This window comes from Arvicanthis niloticus, chromosome 6 (genome assembly GCF_011762505.2).
Source record: "Arvicanthis niloticus isolate mArvNil1 chromosome 6, mArvNil1.pat.X, whole genome shotgun sequence".
In the NCBI taxonomy this organism is placed as follows: domain Eukaryota; kingdom Metazoa; phylum Chordata; class Mammalia; order Rodentia; family Muridae; genus Arvicanthis; species Arvicanthis niloticus.
Genome location: NC_047663.1, coordinates 50,647,219 through 50,673,109, shown reverse-complemented (window position 1 = coordinate 50,673,109; position 25,891 = coordinate 50,647,219). Strand labels below are relative to the sequence as shown.

The 25,891-nt window shown below is 42.7% G+C and overlaps 1 protein-coding gene and 1 non-coding gene across 4 annotated transcripts in view; both read right to left on the bottom strand.

Moving 5' to 3' along the window:
* Nucleotides 1–325: 325 nt before the first annotated feature.
* On the bottom strand, nucleotides 326–457 carry LOC117712196 (small nucleolar RNA SNORA17). Its single transcript, XR_004607261.1, has one exon. It is a non-coding gene; the product is annotated as a small nucleolar RNA SNORA17 (small nucleolar RNA).
* Nucleotides 458–1,341: 884 nt separating this feature from the next.
* Nucleotides 1,342–25,891, bottom strand: part of LOC117710286 (NACHT, LRR and PYD domains-containing protein 1a-like) — a 55,031-nt gene continuing 30,481 nt past the window's right edge. Inside the window, exons 5-14 of one of the 3 annotated variants that reach the window (XM_076936408.1) lie at nucleotides 25,173–25,343; nucleotides 23,252–23,341; nucleotides 22,251–22,342; nucleotides 21,630–21,714; nucleotides 17,751–17,974; nucleotides 12,617–12,879; nucleotides 11,986–12,111; nucleotides 10,761–10,902; nucleotides 4,628–4,672; nucleotides 1,342–4,180 (exon numbers count right to left, since the gene is read on the bottom strand). In XM_076936408.1, the coding sequence (XP_076792523.1) occupies nucleotides 3,882–4,180; nucleotides 4,628–4,672; nucleotides 10,761–10,902; nucleotides 11,986–12,111; nucleotides 12,617–12,879; nucleotides 17,751–17,974; nucleotides 21,630–21,714; nucleotides 22,251–22,342; nucleotides 23,252–23,341; nucleotides 25,173–25,343 (1,537 nt within the window). In that variant the 3' untranslated portion in view covers nucleotides 1,342–3,881. The remainder of the gene's footprint in view (nucleotides 4,181–4,627; nucleotides 4,673–10,760; nucleotides 10,903–11,985; nucleotides 12,112–12,616; nucleotides 12,880–17,750; nucleotides 17,975–21,629; nucleotides 21,715–22,250; nucleotides 22,343–23,251; nucleotides 23,342–25,172; nucleotides 25,344–25,891) is intronic. The other 2 variants (XM_076936409.1, XM_076936410.1) reach the window with 2 other exon arrangements.

Genomic DNA, 25,891 nt, shown 5'->3' with positions numbered 1-25,891 from the left:
TCTCCACCACTTACTTGCTCCTCTTAGTGGCCTGAGGGATTTGAGTGTCTGGGGTGGCCCCAGGAGTGTGATGCCCTGCCTATGCTTTATGGTTCTGGACAGGGATCATCTTGGGCATGGTCTGCTCCCTATGCTCTTCGCAGACCTGCACAGTGCAGAGTGGTGGTCATCTGAGGCTAGCTCCCTATCATGCCCCATGGTGTCAGAGTGGTGGTTGTCTAGGTCTTACTCTTAACCCTGCCTGGGCTAGCTCCCCATCTGACCTAGCTCCCAATCCTGGGTGTCCACAGGACTACTGGTTGTCTTGGGCTTGCTTTGTTCTGGCAGTGTTAGGTCACTAATCATTCATATGTCTATAGGTCAGAACACTGAGCCTAGACATAGGCTCTCTCCTCTCTATCACCTGTGGAAGCACACCTGATACAGCAGCTATACCTGCAACACCTCTAGGGGCAGGTGTTGTGTGAATCTTTTCCTGGGACAACAAGATTGGTACAGAATGGCAATGTCCAGTGTGGGTGCCATTCCTGAGCAGGTGTCCTGTGAGAAAGCAGGCTGAGCAAGCCCTGGAGAGAAAGCCAGTGAGAAACACTCCTCCATGGCCTCTCCTGCAGTGTAAGTAAGGCCTTTGGTTCCTGCCCTGTCTCCTCAGGAAAGACAGTAAGCTGTACAGTGAAGTGAATGTGTTCCTCCCCAAGCAGCCCGTGTGCAGTCCTGGTGTTTATCTCAGCAACAGAAAGCAAATGAAGACACATCTTGTGTTGCAAGAAGTTTCCCTCCAAGATGAAGTTTCCATCTCACTCAAAATTGTTATACACCAGCGAATGACGGGCTGAGCCATTTTATAAGAGACATGAGAGTTTTGTTCTTTTGTTTTTTTTCCTATTCTTTTTTTTTTTTTTGTTTTTTTTTTTTTTTTTGTTTTGTTTTTTGAGATAGGGGTTCTCTGTGTAGCCCTGGCTATCTTGGAACTCACTCTATAGACCAGGCTGGCCTTAAACTCAGAAATTCGCCTGCCTCTGCCTCCCAAGTGCTGGGATTAAAGGTGTGTGCCACCACTGCCCAACTTTTTTTCTATTCTTAATGTTACTTTATCAAATTTTTTTCTCACGCAATATATTTTAATCTTTCAGACCAACACAACTCCTGGAAACAACCAATAAAAAAATCATCTTTCCCTATACTCTTGGCAGCATTTATGTAGTGTAGAGAAGGAACACTACCCATTCATTGTATGAAGCCACAGTTATGCTCATACCTAAAACACAAAGACCCAACAAAGGAAGAGAACTTCAGACCAATTTCCCTTAATGAATATTGATGCAAAAATACTCAATAACATTCTCACAAATCAAATCCAAGAACACATCAAAATGATCATTCACTACAATCAAGTAGGCTTCATCCAAGGGATGCAGAGATGGTTCAGTATACAGAAATTCATCAATATAATCCACTACATAAACAAACTCAAAGAAAAAACACATGATCATTTTATTAAATGTCTTGAGTTTATATAACACCTCTAGTATTTTTCTCAAACACTGTTAATCTTGGGGAGGTTCAATTGTTTCACTGCAGTCTGGCATGTTGGACAACCTAATTCAGGCTTGCTCCAAGATGAAGGTGACGAGGATTCAGAGGTCTGGTCTTATTTACCAGTTGTATACATAGTTCAGTCCAATCATAGTTGTCACATCTTGAGAAAGTCACTGATCACTGGTTAAAGTAAACCATATTTCTGCAAATAAGAGTCTAGCATAACTGTCCTAAGAGAGGTTCTACTCAGCAGCGACAGACATAGATATCCAAGCCAACCATTGGATGGAGCTTGAGGAGTCTTATGGAAGAGTTGGGTGAAGGAGAGGACAGGATCTCCACAGAAAGACCAACAGAGTCAACCTGAACCACTGTGGAATCTCAGAGTCTGAACCACCAACAAAAGGTCATACACAGTCTCAACCAACTCCCCACCCTGCACATATGTAGCAGATATGTACAGTCTTCATGCCAGTCCTCCAATTATTGAAATGGGGGTTGTCTCTAAATCTGCTGCCTGTCTTTGGATCACACTCCCCTACTAGGCTGCCTTGTTTGGCCTCAGTGGGAGAGGATGACTCTATGAACGCAGAGACTTGCAGTGCCAGGATGGGGCGGGGATAACTTGGGGAGAGGCCTGTAGTCTCTCAGAGAAGAAGAGGGAGAGATGGGGGGAGGAACTGTGTGTGTGTTGTGTGTGTGTGTGTGTGTGTGTGTGTGTAGGACTAGAAGGAGGGTGGACAGCGATCAGAGGGATACAGAAAAAAGGTGATATAAACTCATTTTTATACACCAACTATGGAATAAAATAAAATTTAGTAGTCTTAAATATATTTCCTTTTTATAGATTTTAAGAAGCTCAGACTATAAAATTTATATTAAGTATTGATAGTTTAGCAGTTTTAGTTATTTACAAATAAACTCAGTGTGTTGTAGCTGCTGTACACATTTAAGAACCATGATTGACATCCTAGTGTATCATATTTGTCATACACATTTAAGAGCCCTGATTTGATCTATAATTACATTATTTGTTCAGTTTTAAGTTATTTCTTAGCTCCTGATAAATCAATATAACAGAAAGGGAGTCCAAAAACTTGAAATTACTTGTCCTATAAAAAGTACAGAGAATTCTGGGTAAAGTCTGGGCTAAAGCTGGCAGCCTGTGACCCAGCATAAGGCAGGAGTTAAAATAAGGAAAATACCATATTTTAAGACAGAGAGGAAAGCCTTCATTTCACACAGCTTACCTGGCACACCTGAAGAGTCAAGAGGAAAAGATGGCCAACACTAAGAAGCTGGCCAACTGCTCTGTCCCTGGGTCTGGCAAGCAGGGACATAGAAGCTTGATCCAGAGCGGTAGCTGGGTAGCCTGGGGAAAGAGACTGGCAGGGCTGTCCTGGGAACAAGTATACAGGCTCATAAGCCTCCAGTGCCACTGTGAGTTTTGGTGAGATAATTTTTCTTGTAGATGCATTAGCAATGGAGAGGAATCCAATTTTGTTATTCATTCTTTTATAAAAAATAAAAAATATCTTGTGTGTGATTGTGCATCTATGTATGGGTGACTATGAAGTACAAAATAGGATATTGGATCTGTGGGCTTGGTGTTATCCATATTTGTGAGCTGCTTGAAGTGGGTGTTGGGAATAGGATTCTGACTATCTCCAAGAACAGCTTCTAACCACTGAGCCTTTTGTTCAGTCATCTGGTCTACCATCGTACATCAGTTTCTTAAGCTGTGACTGACACCTCCATATGGGATGATGTAATCAAATGTGAGGCTTGCAAATTCATCACAAGAACAAAAAGCGAATGCATATGCAACTGTCCAAGATTAATTCACAGTGTGCAATGCATCTGAGGTGTTTCTGTCAGTGAGTTCCACGTTGCATCATGTGACTTCCCTACATCCGTGTTTCTAACCACATAACATGAATTAAAAAAGCCCTTTCCTAGTCATAAGACATTCACTTCCGAGGGAAAGCTATCATCTCTTTGTTTTCATTCCAGTATCCCCTGTCCTGCTTGCATTTATAGTGGGCCAGGTTGTCTCTACTCTAACCATAAGAGCAGGGGTTAGGGCACAGGAGGCAGGGGCAGGGAAGGTATAGATTTTCTGGCTCCACTGTGTGTTTATGAGATGCTCACCACATATGACATCTGGCCAAGGAAGGGCAAAGGGGAACATCCAGATCCCCAAGAGGTGTTCTGGAAACGGTACTCTCAGAAAGGAAACTCAGATGGAAACTGACTATATAAATGGAGAAACTAAGGGCCAAAGGAAGGTTAGGCAGAGCCAGGATTCTAAGGAGAATAATCACCCCTCAGCCACTAAGATGTCAGAATCTCACAGACACCACTTCCCCCCTTGATTTTTCAAGGAGTTCCATGACCAGGTGAGGATGGGTTTCCTTCAGAGCTAGGTAGAATCTGTCTTTGCAGAATTGGTTCCAGGAGTAGCTGAGGCTGAAGAGCTTCCTCATCTTGTCTTGGTTTGTGGTCTCAGCCCTCACTGCCTCATACTCCTCTTCACTTAGTACCACACCATAAAGCTTGTCCAAGAGAGGGTCCACTGATGTCACTCGGACCACCAGCTGCTCCCGATGCTCATCCATAAAGTGTATCAAAGAAAGAGCATCTAGGTGTGAAGATGAGAAAGGCACTGAGCAAAGAAATGCTCCTTTGGGGTCTCCCACTGGCTGCCCACTCCTTGCTTTTTTTTTTTTTTTTTTAATGTAATCATTCTTTGCTTCTGCATCCCTGGCTCCCCTTTTCCTCTGGAAAGTCATTGGCAAATATCTTTATGGTTTTTTTGGGCCCAGTTAATTTTTTGAAATTTTACCTGACTATGGGGAGGGGTTTATGGTTGGGCATTAATTTTGGGGTTGAGTAGAGTTATTGTCACCATGGGAAGCAGCAAGGGGCATGAGGGAATTCTGCCCTGGATATGAGCCTCTCCTACATTCTGGTGAGGTTTGCAAGCTGAGGCTTCCTCCTTTCTCTTTGCCCTTCTCTAAAGGCTCAGAAGATGTACCAGCAAAATACAATCGGCTTCTCTAGTGTGTTACAATTTTTTTTTACTAACCTCTGGGAGCTGAAGAAATCCTGGGCAGTGCAGGTCTGAGGTCTTCTGGAAGAAAGGAGAGATGAAACGTATGTAATGATGCTCATACCAACATGCGGTGCATTCTGTGAAACTCATACACATGCCTGGTTTTGAGAACTAACTATAGACATTTCTGATATAATGTGGAAGATGAACAGCTTCTCAGTTATTCAGGGCATTTAGCCCTAGCCTATCATCATAGAAAGAATAGAACAATGAATGAGAAATAGATACTTCTCCCACATAATCACAGCCTCAATTTTATCCTCAACTGAATTCCTTGCAGACAACAAGTCCCCTGCTAGATGGCTTAAATCACTTATCATCTAATTTTTGCTAAGAAAGAAATCTATTTTTGGTGTTGTTTGATTTTGTACACTCACATACAATAAACTTATGTTCTGGATTTGCTGGCAGAATTAAGGTGAAGCAAGACTGAACTTATGGGAATAGTGAGTGAATGTCAGTCACAAGTGAAGGAGATTGCTAAGCTGCAGCTTATAAATAAACCTCAAGCATTTGAGAAGACCCTATATTCTCTGTCCTCTAACACATTAGGGAAGTCAGCCCAAGAACCCAGTTTGTTGTATCAGAAGCCCTGGTTGCATCAGAAGCCCTGTTACATTTGATTAGTGGAGCTTGGTTTTGGCATTGTGGGTGTTGGGCTAGAAATGTACTATTACTGAACTCAAGAAATTGTACTATATTTGAGTTTCTATGTAATCTTGAAAAGATGGATGAGTTAAAATGATGGACCAAAACCTAACCATAGAAATGCAAGAATTCTGCAACAACGACTTTTAAGACATACATTAAAGAAATAAATAGATGAAGGTTTCAGAAGATGGAAAGACACTGCCACCATGCCCATTGTTTAGAAGAAACAACATTGTAAAAATAGCCACTGACTAAAAACACTCTACAGAGTCAATGCAGTCCCAATTAAGATCCCAGGGACATTCTTAACAAATAGTAGGAAAAAATTCTGAAACACACATTGAACCACAAGAGCTATAGATAGGTAAGGTAATCTTGGACAACAGCAGTATAATGGGAAGCATCAGTTCATGTGGGTTCAAATTAATGCTAAAGCCATAGTAATTAAAAGAGCCCAGCATGAGTAGAAATGGACACCCAGGTCAATGGATTAGAATAGAGTGGCAGGCAAAATCCTTACAACCATAGCTACCAGGCCTTTGATGAAGAAGCCAAAAGTAAACTCTGGGAAAAGACAGCCTGTTCAAAAAATTGTACTGGACAACCTAGATGGCAACATGTGGAATAATTAAACTAGATGCCTATGTCTCACCATCAACACTTCAACACGAAATGATCAAAGACCTAAATATAAGATTCAGTTCCAAAACTGGTAGAGGAAAACATAAGGAGTGCATTCAAACATGGCAGCATAAGTTAGGATTGTCTGTGTGAGACTCTGGTAGCAAGGAAACAAAACCAGTAGTAGATAAATTGAATTTCACAACACCAAGAAAGTCTGTATAGTAAAGATAACTTAAGTCAGGAAAGAGTCATGCTAGAAGGAGACAAACAGTTTTCAAGTTAATATCTAGTAGTAGATTAATAGTAATCAGAATGTACACAGAAATCAAAATCCTAAATTCCAAGGAAATAACCCAGTTATAAGATGGGCCAGAGGAGTAACCAGAGAATTCTCAAAGGAGAAAATTCACATGGCTAGGAAGCTTTTTACTATTAGAAAAATTCAGGTTAAAATTACCTATGCTTCCATCTCATCTCTTGAGAATATTCAGTATCAAGGAATGGGAGTGTGTAGAAGTATTGGGTTTCAAAACAAAACTAGGTCTTGGCATGAAATACCACCATAGGAGTTGTTGAGAATGGAGGCTCCAGAGTTCCTCATGACAATATAGGTTCATGTAATTCTTGTTTGTTCATCATCAGACCCAGTAGATAAGACCTTATCTTGGATAAGGTAGTATAGGGAATCCAAACATCTTGGAAATGTGAAACTGAGAATTCAAGCTGAAATTGAGTTGGAAGCTTCCTTCCTATTGCTAGGGTTTCTAGTGCTATGCAGGCTGCTGAAGAAGAAATGGCATCCCACACAGCTGTGTTATCTATGATGCTATAACTAACCTGCCAGGCCAGAGGGTCCCACTACTGCAATATTGGCATAACTATGATGGGAGCAACCAGTAGCTTCCTGATTACACTTCACGTTCACTCCACAAGATAGAATCCATCACAAATACTATACTGTTGGTAAAACAAAGAAACCCTGGTTGGAGGATGTCTTAGGACTTTAAGAGAAGCTTCTACTGCTGCTTAGCTAAATGGACATAGTATCAATGCCCTTCTGAATATCTGTGCTTTTACCACAGGCAGAAGCTACTTTCAGCAGTCATAAGAAAAGCATTCATTTTCAATGAATAGAGGTGACTGCAGATACTTATGTCTGTACAGGATGCTGAGAATAAAAGGATGGGTGTGTACTTATCCCTGTAATTAAGACATTTATAATACTTCTTAAGGTTTAACTAACATTGTCAAAGAAGAATTAGAAAGATTATAGCAATATACTATATGGAGAAGGCTTGTGAAGTGCTGTTTGTAAGCATGGCATGATCATGGCCATCATGAAGTCATAGCATCTGCAACTCCTGTCTCTGTACCCTCATCAACTGGGCCTGCCAAGAAGTCAGCTATACATGGGAAAGCAGCTCACAGGGCCAGTGCCACTTATAGCCAAACTACTGGCAAATACATTATTGGAGACAGGGAAGTAAACATCCCATCTGTATACCTGCTGGTGAGCTCACTGTGTTCTATAGGATAGTTCAAAACCCTTGGTTACACAGATGGTCCCAGTTAAGCTCTGTGAGATGAAGAAAAACATTTTGAATGTGGCAGAGATTTAGAGAAGAGAAGCAGAGCTGGCAGGAATAGGATGGAGAGAAGAGACAATTTTTCCCTTTTCTTTTTTCTTTTTTTCTTTCTAAGGCGCAGTGACTAGAATGTGTGCACATATAAAATAGTTACAATAACATTTATTAATATATTATTAAAGTATTATTTATTAATATAAATTATGAACGAACTTAAGATCAGGTATCTAACACTGGAAAAATCTCTTCTCTTTAAGTGAAGCTGTTGTGTGATTTGGAGCCAGATCTTTGTGCACCTCAACCTGTCACTTACAGGGCAGTGGGAGAAGAAAGAGAATACAGGATTGAGAAAATGGGGCTTAGGGTATGTATTGCTTTGCAGATGATGTGTTCCCTGAAAAATGATCATGTGTTGAAAGACTAGCCCTGCAACAGTATTCAAAGGTGACTGTCCTGAGGGCTGTGAGTCTATGAATGAAGCTACACACCAATGCTCTTCATGGAGTGAGTACTGAGAATGGAAAGGGAATCACATGAGAGTATACAGTTGGTAGAGGACAGTCACTGGGCATGTCCAGGAGAGAATGTAGTGCATAAACTTCCTGTTCTTCTCCTCTTCTCACCTCCTACTCTTCTCCCCACTCACTCTTACTTTCTCTCCCTTTCTCTCCCTTTCATTTTCTCTTCATAGGTGATAGCCCATGACTAGCCTTCTCTCTCACATGGAAGCTCCCACAGGATATGAAATACCTTGTTTCATATCAGGCTCAAAGAGATCAAGGCAGCTGACTGTGGACTGAAATTTGGTTCTAAGATCTTGAGACAAAGGAAACTTTACTTCTTTTGAAGTATTTTTTTTGGAACATAGATGTTCAGAATTGAGACTTTCTCTTGGTGGATTTTCCTTTGATAAATATGAAGTTTCCTTTCTCATCTCACTTGATAACTTTTTGTTGAAAGTAACATTGGATATCAACATAGCAATGCCAGCTTGTTTCTTTGGAACATTTGCTTAGAAGACTTTTTTCCAGCCTTCTACTCTGAGGTAGTGTCTGTTTTTGTTACTGAGGTGTGTTTCTTGAATTCAGCAGGATGGCAGATCCTGTTTGCATATCCAGTCTGTTAACTTATGTCTTTTTATAGGTGAGTTGAGTCCATTAATGTTGAGAGATATTAAAGACAGATGATTGCTCCATTTACATTTGTTTTTGTAGGTGGCATTATGTGCATGTGATTCTCTCCTTCTGGCTTTGTCATGAGAGGATCAATATCTTGTTTTTTCTTTGGTGCAGGTACCCTTCTTGTGTTGGAGTTTTCCTTCTCAAATCCCTTGTATGCCTGGGTTGGTAGCTAGATATTGTTTGAATTTGGTTTTGTCCTGAAATATTTTGGGTTCTCCATCTATGTTGATAGTTTTGCTGGGTATAGTAGCCTGGGCTGGCATCTGTGTTCTCTTAGAGTCTGCATGACCTCTGTCCAGGCTCGCCTGGCTTTTAGTGTCCTTGTTAAGAAGTCTGGTATAATTCTGATAGGTCTGCTATACCACTCTTGGGCATATACCCAAAAGATGCCCCACCATGCCACAGAGGTACGTGTTCCACTATCTTCATAGCAGCCTTGGTTATGATAGCCAGAAGCTGGAAACAACCCAGATGTTCCACAACAGAAGAATGAATACAGAAAATATGGTTAATTTACAAAACAAAATAGTACTCAGACATTAAGAATAAAAACATCATGAGTTTTGTAGCAAATGGATGGAACTAGAAAATATCATCCTGAGTGAGGTAACTTAGACCCAGAAGGATATGCATGGTATGTACTCACTAATAAGTAGATACTAGCCCAAAATGTACAGAATTCCCAGGATACAATTCACAGAACTCAAGAAGGCTAACTAGTTGAAGGGCCCAAGTGAGGAGGCCTCAATCCCACTAGGGAGGGAGAAGAAAGCAATCATGGGGTGGGGGGGCAAGGGACCTGGATGAAAAGGGGATAGGGAGGGGAAGAGGGGAGGAAACAGGACTGAAGTCCCGAGGGCCAGCAGAATGAATCAAAAGAGGTAAACGTAGGAGGTAGGAGTTGGGGGCACCCTCTAAAATGTACCAGAGACCTGGGTGGTGAGACACTCTCAGGACTCAAAGGGAGGGACCTTAGATGAAATGCCCTACAGTGGAGAGAGGAAACTTATACAGTCTACCTCCAGTAGAAAGACAGGTCATCAAGTGGAGGGATGAGGTTGCCATCCCACAGTCAAAAACTCTGACCCAGAATTGTCCCTGTCTGAAAGTATTGGAGGGACAAAAATGGAGAAAAGCCTGGGGAAAAGGAGGTTCAGTGATAGGCCCAAATTGGGATCCATCTCAGGGGAAGGCCTCAAGTCCTGGCACTATCACTGATGCATGGTGTGTTTACAAACAGGGTCTATCATGACTGCTCTCTGAAAGGCCCAACAAGTAGCTGAAAGAGTCAGATGGAGATATTTACACTCAACCAATGGACAGAAGCTGGTGTCCCCTGTGGTTGAATTAGGGAAAAGCTGGAAGAAGCTGAGGAGGAGGGCGATCCTATAGGAAGACCAGAAGCCTCAACTAACCTGGATCCATGGGATTTCTCAGACACTGAGCCACTAACCAGACAGCATACACCAGCTGATATGATATCCCCAACACATATACATCAGAGGACTGCTAGGTCTGGACTCACTCAGAGAGTAACCCTCAAGAGACTTGAGGACCCAGGGAGTGGGGAGGTCTGGTGGGGTGTAGGGGAGAGGGGACATCCTCTTGGAGACTAGGGTGTGGGGAAGAGGTGTGGGATGTGGAAGTTGGAGGTTAGACTGGGAGGCGATAAAGTCTGGACTGTAAAAAATGATTTAAGAATAAAAAAGGAATGAAAAAATAGTCCTTTTTTCTCATATATTTGTCACAACTGTGAAGAGCTGACTAACACAGTGTCATAGTTTAAACTGTGGTCCTACCACATTTTATTGATCCAGAAAAGCACATGACTGATGGGATTATTTTGTGGCACCAAGAAATATTCGTGGGTGGGACACATTCTCATCGAAGCAGGAGGAGGGGGGATGGGATAAGGGGTTCCTGGGTGAGGGGGGAAATGAAAAAGGGGATCACATCTGAAATATAAATAATATATTCAATAAAAAATAAACAATGACAACACATCTCTCCTTAATCACTGCCTTTCTTCAATTCTTAGGGTCTCTGGTCTTAAACTAATTTTACCTGGTTGCAGCAAGGCCTCCCATAGGAGATTCATATGCCTCTTGTCTCTGATTTCCAACATAATCTCCGAATCCATGCGTCCAATATAGATCTCAGAGAAGAGCTGAGATTCCCCGGGGCTTCGGTAGCACAGCTCCAGTTCCTGGACACACACACACACACACACACACACACACACACACAGAGAGAGAGAGAGAGAGAGAGAGAGAGAGAGAGAGAGAGAGAGAGAGAGAGAGAGAGACAGGGAGAGGGAGAGGGAGAGGGAGAGGGAGAGGGAGAGGGAGAGGGAGAGGGAGAGGGAGAGGGAGAGGGAGAGGCAGAGGGAGAGGGAGAGGGAAGAGGGAGAGGGAAGAGGGAGGAGAAGGGAGAGGGAAGGGAGGGAAAGACAGGGGAGAGGGAGGAGAGGGTGTGGGGAGAGGGAGACTGTGTGAGAAGGCTCTACTCATGTGAATTAGAACTTTCCATTACCTCATAATCTCTTGATCTTGCATGCCACAGTAGACACTATCTTTTGCATTGAGGTGACCCTCAACTTTTTAACCTACATCTTTACTCTCAAGTAAGGACCCAGCTGTGACCCAGCATCCTGGTTCTTTTCTCATTATTCTGACAAAACCTGACAGGAAGCACCTTAAGGAAAGGTTTATATTGTTTAGTTTCATGGTGAAGAATGCATCGAAGCTGGGGCTCCATTTAGTGGAAAAACATGTGGCATGGTTTGTTATATCCCAGAGGCTCAGGAATGAGCAGTCTGAGGTAGGAGCAGAGTAAGGCTGTAAGCTTTAAGACTTGCCACATCTGGTTTGATTCTGACAGCCAGGCCTCACAGATTTGGTTCCACAAATTCCCAAACTACTACCACTGTCTGGAGACCAACATTTACTGTTTGACATCTACACCTGTAGGAGACATTTCAGATTCAAACCATAACAGCCATGGATGAGTGAGAGCTCATCCTGAAGGCCCTGCTCACAGATCCTCAGCCTGGGCTTCTCTCCATGTTTAGCTGGAACCTTCTCTGTGTCAGTCTGAATCTAATCTCTCCAGTCACCAGGTCTACTCTGTATTCTTGTTGGGTTCCGTAGATTAATTTCCACCTATCTTCGATGTATTCTTGGTCATCCCAAATCTCAATGCTTTCTCCCCAATCTCAGTTTTCTACAAAGCCTTGTAATCAGCCCCACAGGTTTCCCACACCTGGCATCAGAGACACCTGGATGCTCACCATTGGGATAATTTTCACCTTTTTGGAGCAGGACACAATATATCGGGAACCAACATAAAGAGCATCTACTGGGGGTGGCTTGTTTATGCGCACAAACTGAAACTTCATTTCTTCATCATCAATGGCCTAGGGAACATTACAGACAGTGATTTATCTAGATTTCTGGGCAACAACATCTGATCTGAATATAGTGAGATGGTTGATCAGCACATTTTGTGGGATAGGGTGATGACATCTCATGATCTCCCTTCTATTGTGTGTTCTGACACACTGATATCTGGATTGTTGGCCCCGTTCATGTTCATTTTGGGAACAGGGTAACTGCCACAGAAGAATGGAGTAGCTACAGGTTGTGCATAGAACATTTTCATCCTACTGGTGGGTGGAAAGACTCTATAGAGTCTATTTGGGGATTAGTAAATTGACATCAAAGACAGTTGAGTGAGACTCTGGTATGTGCAGGGCAAGAAGAAGGCAGAATTGTATAGGCACACCAGGTTCCCCCTATAGAAATGTATCCAAACTGTATGTCTCAACTCTCAGTTCAGAATTTCTCCAAGGGGCTCACTAGCTATAACTCAAATTTTTTGTTTGCCCACCATGGCCCCACATTTGTGGTCCTCAGTGTTACCTTCCGAATAGTGCAGTCATTGGGGACCAGGTAAAGGTGAAAGGTGACATTCTCGAGATAGAGGTGGTAGTAGATCAATGTGATGGAGTTGATGGGGATGAATTGTCCAACAGCAGGAATCAATCTCAGTAGAATTCCCATTGGGGAGAAGCTTGGGCTTTCCAGTGCTGCGTAATGCTCTTCCACTCTTGCTGGGGTTTCTAGGACCATCCCATGTTCTTGAAAGTGGGCAACATGGAACAAAGAGATGTCCACTGTTTCCTCTGTGAAAGAAGAGATTCAAGGGATGTAGATTTAGTATTTCCATCTATCCATGCTGGTCTGGGAAACTATTGATTGAGAATGAGTGTGAATTTGTGGTTTGAATGAGAATGGGCTGCTCTATTTGTTGGAACTGCTTGGGAAGGATTAGGAGGTATTCCCTTGTTGAAGGAGCTGTGTCACTGGTGGGCTTTGAGGTTTCAAAAGCTCATACACTATCAGTTTTGTTTCTCTCCCATCAGAATGTAAGCTCTCAACTATTGCTCTAAGCTCTAGTGCTGAGCCTGCCTGCTTGCTGCCATGCTCCTTCACATGAAGGTCTGTGTATCATTCTCTGAAACTGTAAGCCCCAATACAATTTTTCTTCTATAACCTGCCTTGATTATAATTTCTATTTAGTTTGTATTTATTTTTTGATATTTATGAGAAAAACTGACTAAAATTTAAGATTTGCTAATTAACTTCCAGCGGCAACACTGCAGAAATATCAACTGTTTTCTCACTACAAATTCATGATGCCAGGGAGGGTAAGTGTGACTTGCTTTCAGTGGTGAGTCATGCAGACTGCCTGTTATTGGAAGGCAGCTTTGACTTCGTACCTGGATAGCTGCTGCATGAATGTTCACAGTGGAGTGGAGGTTCATAATGGTCTCCTCCGTGGGCGCTAAAAGAGGCTACTTCCAGAAATTTGACAACCCTCAGGTTCACCAAGGTGTTCTCATCACCAACCTCATTGTTTTGGGATTTTGCAGTGTCCACTAAAGTCTTTGTTGCAGGACAAAGTTTTACTGTTATGACTGAGATCCAGGGTACCTTTGTCTTCTAAAGACAAAGCTATATGGAGCTATGGAATGGTTAATCTTAAATGAACTTAATGAAATCTACTATCACCTTGTATCCAGGCCTGACAGCATAATAGAAGGAGACTATCTTGACTGGGGGTAATTGATTTGGGATGATCCACCACATGTGGGTAACAGCATTCCATGGACCAGATAGGATCCAGGAAATTGTTAAATGGAGAACGTCACATGAGCACAAGCATTCACTGTTCTCTGCTCCCTACCTGTGGATGTGAGTTTATCGGGTGACACACCTCCATGTTCTCAGACTTCCATATCATGATGAACTGACTTTACCTTTGAACTCTGAGGCAAAATAAATATATTCTCTCCTGAGTTTCTTTGGTCAGGCATTTTTTTTATGAGTCACAAGTAAAGTAACTTGGACAGAGAGTTGATACCAGAAGTTGGGTTGTTGCTATAAAAAAAGCCAGATCAAGTGGTTCTTAGGCCTTTGGAACTGTTTTGTGGATAGCATATTGAAGAATGTGATACTTAGGGCTAGAAACACTCTACTCTACTGAGAGAAGAGTTCATAGTAGCATTATAGTGAATGCGGGAAAGACAAGAAAGACAAGAGAGGCAGTGGAGGCCTGCTCAAGTTGTCCCAGAGAGTAGAAAGTTTTTTATTTGGAAATTTAAATGGAAAGAATCTATTCATGTTACAGTTTGGCCAAGAATATAGATTTATTGTATTAATGCCCTGAATGTGAGTGAAGATAAATTTAAATATAGGGGACTAATTTGGCAGGAGAAGTTTTTGAGAAAAATTTTCTGAATGATTCTTCAGAATTAGCAGTAATTGCTAAAGAGATCATCATCACAGAAGGGAAAGCTGCACTGTATTGTACTGCAGCAATAGGAAAGGTGTCTTGAGAGTAAAATCTCACTCTATAGGTTTCATCTTGTGAAGAGCCAAATTCATTTAAAGGCAGAAAGCCTTAATTGATGTTTTTCTCTGTTTCAAAAACACTCAAGAGTTTCCCTATGGTCAGCATGTCATACAGTTATTGGTGTGGTCACATCTCAAAGCTGTCACTAGAACTTGACAGTATCATCTCTGTAGGTCTTTTATGTTTGAAAGATGCTCTATTGAGGGTGTTCATTGAGTCATGATGCACAGCTTCAGATAACAGCTGAGGCCAGGTAGTGTGTCTGAGTCAAAGATCCTGTGAGGAGGTCCTCGAGGTCTTTCTATGAATGTTTGAAAGTGAAGCCTAAGGGGAAATGTAAATCCTAGGATGTTGGAGAAACTAGAATCAATTTGTTTCTGCCAGATAAAGTTTTAGACAAGGAGTAGAGACATGGCCTAATGAGAGGCTATGTGTGCTTCATTTATGAAACTGGAGAGTAGAGCTATCTAAGTCTTTTGGAGCCCAGTGAATGTGATACCATGAGCTCCATGGCTGGACATGAAGCAGCAGATTTTGTGATTGTGGAGTTTGTCTTGCTGTGGTCTGAGCACTCCTTGCTATGCTCTGACACTTCCATGTTAGAATGTCAGTGTTTATTTTGTGCCATTGTATGTTGGAAGTATGTAACTTGTTTTTTATTTCATAGGAACTCATGGTTAAGACATTGCCTTGCATCTCTGTTTAGAGGTAGATTTTTAAACTCTTGGAATTATTAAGGTCTAATGGAACCTTTGAAACAAGATTGTATTTTTCATGATGAGATGAAACTGAAACTTTAGAGACAGACATTAGACAGTTATGATTTAAGGTGATGTGTTTGGGTATGAAGTTGACAGTGGTCAGAACTGTGAAGATTAATGTCACTTGTCAACTGGATGTGGTTCCTGCTAACGAGCCTACTCTTATGTCTTTGGTATCAGATTTCTGGATTGCCTAAGGTGCTGAGAGGCAAGAGGGCAAAGGACATCTCTTCTGCTTCTGGCCCATATTACCTCATTGCAGATGGGTGGTGGGGCCAGCTCACTGATCTGGCTCGTTCATTTCCCCTTGAGCAGGGCCAGCACTACTGTGCTGCCCAGGAAAGCTGCAGGGCTGGTTCTCCCAAGTGCTGTGTCAGTCAGGGGCTGAGCTAACTCACACACCATGATGACCTAGAGCTAGTTCTCCCAAGTGCTGCAGGTGATGAGGGGTACATATGGGAGTGAGTGTGTGTGTTGTGTCACTCCTACATCTTCACCACCTGTTACTCATCATCTTCATACTATGAACAAACAAATTTTTTCCTTTGCTGTGAGTTGGATTCTATTGGTGTCTTGGCAATCCGATTGCTGTGCTCCTTGAAGCAGGAGAGGAAGTAAACCTCACCAGCTACTTGTACTATTTCTGGTTTCCTTATTGTTATTGCCTTTTTTTTTGGTAGAATCTGTCTGTGTCGTCTAAAATGCTCTTGTATTTTAATTTCTTCTGCCTCAGCCCCCAGAGTGCTAGAATTATAGACTATAGTATTGACATTTTTATGAGATCATTCATTGGGAACCTTGTATTTATCAGACCATTTTCTGAAGGAATCTTTGGAGATCACTTCATTTGGGACACTTTATGAGCCTTCTCTCTTCTTAGAACACTCCTCTTTTGTGGCTCTAGTTCTCAAACAGAATGTGGTGACATCATTTTCTCCTTTCCTGTAGGAGTGTAATGGTTTACAGTGTTGGTTGACCATGGGTAGTAGATGTTATGTAGTTTCCAAGATTCACTTTGCAAAAACCTCTTCAAAGCAGTGGCAGGCCCCTCCTTCCTGCCCCAGCCTGTGGGATGCTGCAGTAAAATGACCCACAGGAGCTGTCCAAAATGGCAGCTCCTGTCAAAATTGTAGCACCATGAACCTCAGAGTAGATGCTGGCCTTAGGAGCTGTCCATTGTAGTTACACCTTCTCTCCTGCCTTAACTTAGAGCCTTGGTGAAACTCCACTGCAGGACCTGGTCAACAGGAGCTGTCCACAGTGGCAGCATCTCCTTTCCAGCCTCCCCAGAAGCCCCAGAGAGATGGTGCTTTTGCAAAAGCCAGCTGCAGGTGGGAAGGACTTCCCATCTTAACCCACAAGCCTGATGCAGGGAAAGGGAGGTGAAAAAAGTCACCAATTCCTGAGCAGAAAAACCCATGAATCCCTGAGCTCCCTTCCCACAAATCCCCACCAATATTGAAAATAAAACTCTACCAATCCCTGAACAGGAAAACTCACAAATCCTGAGCTCTACAAGCTCAGAACTTGAAATCCCATCAATATTCAATCTGGAAGCCTCTTCCCAATACAGATCCACCCCTCAGAAATCTTATGTAAACCCTGTCCATAGTCCAATTCCTTGCTGTTCACTCCTGGGAGCAGAGGGAAACCATCCCTGGATTTGTCCCTCCAGATCTTGGACCCTCCAATAAATGTTTTTCATGGGATTTTCTGCCTGGTGCGACTCTCTGGTTGGAAGATTCCAAGAAGCCAAGAAGCAATGAAGAGAAGAGAAGAAGTGAAGAGAAGGAGCAGGGCTGAGGCTCCTGAACTCCTCAGCTCAGCTGGGGAGACCCTCCCCTGGGAGCTGCAATGCCTTTGCTGACAATGCTCCCTCTCAGAGCTGTGTGGTTTCTGAACTCCCATGTCTCAGAATGACCTTTCTTTGGGACACTGTTTCACTTCAGAGCTATGTTGTTCCTAGGCTCCCATGTCTCAGGATACCCTTCCATTGGACTACATTCTCCCCTCAGGGATAAATTGTTCCTGGGCTTCCAAGTTCCAGGATACTCTTCCATCTAAGCAGAAACAGTACCCATTGAGGGACATAGTTTGTAATGAGTACTTGATAATCACCAATTAATATTGTACTGAGGACATCACTGTCTAATTAGGGATTCCTCTGGTAAAATAGTAAAAAGTTATAAGGCTGGGAGACATGTGCTTCAAAGAAGATACATCAGACAAGAAGGGATGACAAAACATATCATTGTCCACCTCTGTAAACTGCTCTGCCTTATTATCACTTCTTTATCACCCACCATCTTTTAGTTCCTACATGGCCGGTCAAGTCACCCATTATTACAACCCTCCTCCTTAAGCTTCCCTTGGTTACCTTGGAGAGCCACAAAATGAGGGAGGTACACAGCAGTCACAGCTCCTTGCTCAACCTTGATGTCAAACAGAGGTCCAGCCACCATGTGACTGTGTTGCAAGGGAGTCTTGTTCAGGTATTGGCTCCAGGCACAGAATTCAATCTCAATTGTCACTGCCCTTGTCACCACAAAGTGGAGTCCTGTGCTGGGACAGTGGTAGGAACCAGCCATGGGCAATTGAACTCTGGAAGAGGAGAAGCAGACACCAGTTTAAACTAGTACTACTCATCTGTTGTGTGCAGACCCATTGCAGAGATCAGGACACAGCAGACTTCAGGCATCTGGCTCTGAGTTTTATTCCTCTGCTGTCTATATGGATTTCTGATTAGTCATTTAATCTCCCAATGTGTTTCCTCATCTGTACATAGGGTTAATGATGACATTATCTCAGAGAACTGAGTACTGAGTGATCTAATGCAAACTTTCATGTAACACATGTAGGGAGCAGTCAGCTCTTCCTGTGATGGCAATGATGGTGATGATAATGTTGAAATTGGTGTGTGTGTGTGTGTGTGTGTGTGAAGTTTGTGGGATAAACCTAAAACCTTGTGCACACTAGACAAGGGCTCAAATAATCAGATACATCTTCAGTTTTTAGTGTTTATATTCTTAAAGTGTACATTTCCCCATAATGAGAATCTAATGGACGACAATAGTGGTAAATTGTTGGTCCCGAAAGAATGCTTTACCAAGATCTTCAGTTATTTTCCCAAAGCTGTCTGTTTGGCAAATGTTGGGTAGACAAGTGCCAGTTTCTGTGGGAGGAAATGAAGAGTGACAGTTTCTTTAGCTGAGACAGTGACTGTGACAGTGTTGGAGGAGGGTAACAGGTCATGGAAGATACCATCATTGTGTATTTAGTCAGTCATTATTCCCGAGACTATAATTTCTGTAGGATTGTGTTGGGAGCTGACTTTAGTAGAAAGCGGCTAGATCAACTTTGCAGCCATCTGGAATCATATACCCTGATGAAAGACTTGGTTGTCAAAAGCCTATAACAGCTGAAGCACACTCTGATAAATATATTGTTTATCCCACATAGCTTGTTTTGCTGTTTAGTGACCTCAGCTGTATGGTGCACGTGGTAAAGTGTTTTCACCTGTGTTCTCCTGCTTGTGTATATAAATACCTCAGAATTCCCTTCAATAAGGGAGACTTGAGAAAATAGAAGAGACTGAATCACACCCTGTCTTGTCTCCATTCTTCGCGTCACCTGCCCCTGCAGCCCCACTCTCTCTCTTGACCAGAGCACCTAGCAACCAAAACGTTGAGGCAGAGTAAGGGACTCAACATTAGTGGTGCCTGAACAGGGACTCCAGTAAGCGGGATACAGTGGAAGACACCCTGCGCTGGAGAACCAGTCAACTGACAGAGCTGGCTGAATTCGGAAGTGAAACAAAGGTGATTGCATAGTAACAAAAACGGGGCAAGAAATAAGTAAATAGAAACAGATGAAAAAGGTTTTAAAGATGCAAGGAGTAAATTGCAGGCTGCTCTGAGTCAAGAGAGCCAAACAGATAGATAAAGGTTATAGTAACAAAAACGAGGCAAGAAAAAAATAAGCAGAAACAGATGAAAAAAGTTTTAAAGATGCAAGGAGTAAATTGCAGTCTGCTCTGAGTCAAGAGAGCCAAACAGATAAATAAAGGTTATAGTAACGAAAATGGGGCAAGAAATAAGTGAGTAAAAACAGATGAAAAAGGCTTTAAAGACGCGAGGAATAAATAGAAGGCTGCTCTAGACAGAGCTAAGCAGAATGATAATGTTAATTGATTTAACTTTCAAAATGGGTGTGATTCTGAGTTGTATAATATTTTTCTGGATAAAAACTCAATGTAAAGGTTTTTCTGGTTACTGGCTTAAGGAAAGGCTAATTTGGAAAAAAAGGTTTTTCTATGAGTTTTCTGATGAGGTCATTAAGGTAGTAGTTATGTCTTCCAGAATTATATGGATCAGACATGACAGAGGTAGGCCTCCAGAACACTAGATTTCAGAGAATCAAAATAATTATCTTGATACTAAACCTTGTTTTGAGATTTGTATATTGCAGAATACACAGCTTTGGAGAATGAATCTTATCACCTGCATGTTCACTGATGCCCTGGACTTCCAGCTGGATGCAGTTAAGACAGAGTCAGAGACTTATCAATTAACCCTTCCCCTCATTCCTCTTCTAATATCTCAACGCCCATGTTCAGCTTGAAGAAGTTAATGAAGAGTCGGCGCCCCAATTCCCTGGACTTGGGGACTGAGGTGGTTAATATTAGGCTGTCTTTATCTGTATAACTGTTACTAAGCTGATGCAAAATTCAAGGATTTCATTGGTATAAATTTGTGGGTACAAGGCTTAGACCTTTCACTTCTCCAACAGGGGAAGTTGTGTGTTGCCTTAAAGAGTGTTGCTTTTATATCAACGGTTTAGATATTAAGTCTCTTGTCTCTCGGGTTCATGCTGTTCAACAAACTGATGGCTTTGGTACGGCAACAGATAACAAATGAAACCCATACAGGTCCAATATTACAGGCTGGAAGCAGGGGACTCTTAAACCTCTGCCATCAAGATTGACGAGGATTAACCCCTAACTTACGCGCTAAGCCGGATAGCCAATGACGGGTAAAGGAACACTTCAAGACCCTTGCCCCTAAAATAAGGGAGGCCTCACCATCTTAAGTGAGGCTGGGGTCCTTTGTTCCAACCTAGGACAGGCACGGTTTCCGTAAGTTTTCCCAGCCTTCCCTTTTGAAAAAAATTTAAAAAGGGGGACCTGTTGGGAGCTGACTTTAGTAGAAAGCGGCTAGATCAACTTTGCAGCCATCTGGAACCATATACCCTGATGAAAGACTTGGTTGTCAAAAGCCTATAACAGCTGAAGCACACTCTGATAAATATATTGTTTATCCCACATAGCTTGTTTTGCTGTTTAGTGACCTCAGCTGTATGGTGCACGTGGTAAAGTGTTTTCACCTGTGTTCTCCTGCTTGTGTATATAAATACCTCAGAATTCCCTTCAATAAGGGAGACTTGAGAAAATAGAGACTGAATCACACCCTGTCTTGTCTCCATTCTTCGAGTCTCTTGCCCCAAGAACCACACTCTCTCTTGACCAGAGCACTTAGCCCCAAAAGTGTTGAGGCAGAATGTGGGCCTCAACAGGATAGGTGTGCCATACACATGATCATGTTCTCAGCTTCAGGGGATCCTTGGAACACACGATTGTTAGTAAAGTAAGAATGTAGAGACTACAGGGATGTAATGGAAAGGTAAAAGACAGGAGAAACAAATATCGAGAGGAAGGGAATGCTGATTATAACTGGAATACAGTAATCACCAGAAAGAATACATTTCACACAATGAGCAAAGCTGAGCACAGACTGTTTAGGTGAAATGAAGTACTCAGGTCAGCACAGTTGAACTGTTAGTGGTGTGCTGGTTGTGGAAGACTAGGTCCTATCTTAATCATAGGGATGCCTAGTAAAATTATTGTGGGTGAAATCCTATGATGTCTTGGCCATATATTACTGTGATTGCTATACTGTCATAATACTGTGACAGTGTTGACAAAGAAGGAATGAGCAAAGTTGAAACAAATTAGAAATGGTTGAGGATCTGAGGAAATGGCAAGGAAATAACTTGTTTCTTATTTTATACATTTCTGAAATTTTTTGAAGAAGACCCCTATTTTTATATCAGGCCCAAATTCTATTGTAGTCCTGGTCTAGTCTTCTGCATTGGCAAAGAAGAAGTTACCATAGAGAGTGGGTTGAGGGTCTATCTTTGGGGATTCCTTACGGAAAGTAGACTGTGAAAAGCAAGACTCTGCCATGGAAAGCTCACTCACCGATACAAGTTCCTCTCTCTGTCAACCACCTCAGTAGCCACAGGTCCTGTAGGGCCCCAGAAGTCGTCCTCAGTCCCTAAAGGTTCTATGGAGAGACAGGAGAGCATGGATGAAAGGTCCTTAATGGTACAAGTTATGAGTATTACTCCTGTAGAAGAGGCCAGGCAGTGGTCACTCTGTAATGTACCATGGCTGAACCCTTCTCTAGTTTAACCAGCTTAGGCCTTATCAGAAAGTACCACTTCATTCTGTATTACTGGTCCTTGGTATATATATATATATATATATATATATATATATATATGCATACATATATATATGTATATATGTATATATATAATGTGTGTGATTTTGTATATGTATATATGTATGCTACATAAGCATATGCATATATACACATATATTTAGCAACAATAATATTAAAGAATTGGTCAGGAATTTGAAAGTTTGTGGATGGAACACAGGAGGAGTTGGAGTGAATACATGGAGGGGCAGGAATAATGTAAATATAGTACTTGTTTATGAAATAAAAAATTAAACAAGAAAGAGAAATGATGTCTTTCCCATACAGATGCTCCTGCATCCAATACTTACAGACTCTGGGTTGATTCCTTTACACACCTGACTGTTGTCTCTGCTGCTTCAATAAGGCTGGGCTATCATCTACTTCTTCTTTATCCATGTTTGTAGTAGGGACCATTCCATGTGGCTTCCTACACATAGAGGAAGAGAGTCAGGAAGCATGGAGAAGCTGTGTGCACAATATCCCCACACAAAATCTAACCCATCTGGATTTTTACTCTGTCCTTTGCTTCTTCTCTGAGCCACAACAGTATGAAGGCCCCCATCCTCCTGTGCATCTATGGTGCCAGAACCAGGATAATCTCAAGTCCTCTTTTGTTTTATATGAATATGTTCCCCAGTGTCCACACATTAGAATGTTAATCTTGAATGTAATGCCACAGTGCTCATACGATGAAGGGTGAGACAAATGAGATCACGACAGCTCTGACTTCATTAAGGGGTCAATAAATCACCACAGAGGTAGATTCCTGTGCCCTCACCAGACTGCCACACAAGCCAGCTTAACTTCTTGCTTTCAACTTTACCTGTGGTGAAATCAGATGGAGCAAGAAAGGCTTCTCTAGAAGCAGAGTCCATGCCCTTACCCTTCCTTATATCCATAACTGCACTAAATAGTCTGTTCTTTATATGTGGTGCCCCGTGTCAGACATTGTGTTATAGCCAGAAAACTAATAATCACTCACTGTGAATGCTAATCACCTAGACAATACCTTCTATGATGGTATTGTCTCCCCCTTTTTGTTCTCTACTCTAAACTCACAAAGCCTGCATCCTAGTCCTAGGATGAACTAAGCAGTGTCCTGAGCCACCACCTACATCCTCTGACAGGTATTCCTGCTTCTGACATGGTCCCTTCCAGCACAGTTTCTGCACAGTAGCTGACCATAAAACATGGGAAGAGATGCCATTTCATGACTGAGGCCATGCCTCTCATTGCCTCCCATTTCAGGTCCCATTCCCCAATTTCTCAGCTTCTAACCAGTCACATAGGGCCAGGGGTGAGGAGAGGGAAATCTTTGTCTCCCTCCTCTTCTTACCATGTGCTGGAGATGAGCAGGTTTGCATTCTTTGCTTCCAGGGTCCTGAGCTCTGTAATCACTTGGTCACTGAGAGAGGCCTGGTCCAGCCTACAAGTACAAGAGGGGGCTATTTCTTCTAGGATCCACTACAGAATCTTGAGAATTCAGAGTCCAGGATCTTGGAATCTGTTGTCTATGGAAGGAGCCAGTGAGGAGGCTCATTTGGACTTATCATTGATCAAAAATCAGGACAGAGGACAGAGACAGACAGCACAGCAGCAGGCTGAGAAGAAGGAGATTTGTCCATGAGGTAGTCTCAGTGGGACTTAGTCAGTGATCAGTGGGATCTGAATGTAAGAAGTGGACCTTTGAAACATTCCAGAGGTGAAATGTGAAGCTGGCCCTTTATACCTCATCTCCACAGGTCAGTCTTTGGAAATAGATTGTCCCAGGGAGAGGAACATGGCCATAGATATGGGACTCTTGTTGGCAAAGGGCACATCTGTAGGTATCAGAATTCCAAAAGGCTGAGAGTCATGTCCATATCCCCAAAGGGATTCTGGGCATCTCTTCAAGGTGCACACATAGTGCCAGGATGCAAAGTTTCATGGGCATTCTCCTTGAAGGTAAGAGCCTTGTTTCCATTCTCACCTCCATTCCCTTAGTGCTAAGGAAGGAAACCTTGTTCTTACACAGAAGCCACTACTAAGGTCTCTGGTCCATTCTTATGACCCTCAGATTCCAGGGTTGCTGATGGAGTTAGAGTAGTGCCTGACTTCTCTGGGTATCAGAGTCCTCAGTTCCTAAGCATGGATACATCACTCCCACTCTGCCTGCTGGGAGGCACAGACAGGGCAGGAAGTGAAAGGCTCCTCCTCTCTGAGAGGCTGTGTAATGACAGCAAGATGCTTTATGGGGAGGTCAACAGAGCCTTTGAGTTCAAGATTGTTCAGTCTTTAGGAGGGAAGGAGACAGGTAAGAATTCACATGTAACTGAGCTGTCTGGAAGGAAGGCAGATGTGCAGCAGAGGTCAGTCCTGGACATTCTCTTCAGTGTGTGAGGAACAGACATGGCTGAAAATATGCTGAGGAACAAAGGTGCCAATCAGCTGGGCCTATTATAGCTACCAGAGGGGAGGAAATAAGAATTATCACTTCAAAATTGCTCCTAAGGTTTGAGAGTTGCAGCAGAAGACCAGACATAGGGAAGCCCCAGGGACCAGGCTTGCCTGACTCCTTTTCCTGTTGGCTGGAAGAACCAGCAGGCTCTGGGTACAGGGCTCCAGAGCCTCTGTGGTTCTCTGAGCCCATGAAGGGCACTGGCCAGCAACCTCTGGGAAGTGTTCTTCAAGAAACTGCCTATGGGAGGCTGGAGAGATGTCTCAGTGGCTAAGAGCACTGACTGTCTTCCAGAGGTCCTGAATTTATTTCCCAGCAACTACATGGTGGCTCACAACCATTTGTAATAGGATCTGATGCCTTCTTCTGGTCTGTCTAAAGGTAGCAACAATGTACAGTGTACCCACATACATAAAATAAACACATAAATCTTTTTAAAAGATTTACTTCTTTTGTTTAGATGAGTATATTGTCACTGTCTTCAGACACATGCTAATGCATGTGATTGCACCATGCCCAGCTACTAACCTACTATTATTTTTGTTTTTATTGTCTATATTATATGTCATTTCATATGTACTATGTAATATATATTACATGTCCATGAGATGGGTATTACATTCCATTTAATCCATGAGGACACCGAGTTTTCCAGAAGACAGTGACTTGCTCAATCATAGGGTGTAAGTGGCACAGCTGGTCAGGAGCCAGGCTGACTATGAATATCTATTCCTTTTCTTTTCTATGTTTTGTCATCTGGGAACTCACCTATGTCCCTTCCCCTCCTTATGTCCAGAAAGGAATTGCAGGGCTTGCTTACCGCAGGACACTGAGGTTGCAGGCAGGATTCCTGAGCCCCTCACATAGCCGCCTCACACCACGGTTACCCAGGTCATTCAGCTGCAGGTCTAGCTCAGTCAAGCTGGAGTGGACACTGAGCACCTCGGCCAGGAGTGAGCAGTGTGTGGATGTGAGGCCACATTCAACAAGCCTGCATGGGAGATGCTCACGTCAGCTTCTTCAGGGATCATTGCTTTTGAAAACTTATCTCAGGTTTCCATTTGTGAGCCCTGGGATGCTGAGCTGCCAGTGGTTAGCTCTCTGTGTGCCTTTTCTGCCCTAGGGAGATAATTCCATGTTCTATGCAGCTGAGATTCAGGAGCAATAGGTCAGAACCAATGCTTTGCTGCCATTGAAAATGGCAGAGCTTAGTAGGCCCAGGGTAGCTCACTGGTACATTTCAAGAGTCATGTGACATGAAATTTACCAGATACAGAATAGGGCATGATTTCATTTATTAAGTCAAATCTTAATCAAGATAAAGTCTATAGAAACCAAGCAGAAGTCTGATTACAAGGGCAGAGGGTAGGAGGAAATGGGGAGATGCCATTCCTCGGACCGGGAACTTTCTTCCCTCAGGCTTCCTTTTGCTTCTGTGTTCCTCACTTCTGCTTTAGCCATGTCCTCAGGAAGTGTGTTCCACTGAAGCCCTCATGAATCTAGTGTTATCATTTGGTAGTGGGATTTCTTGATGAATGC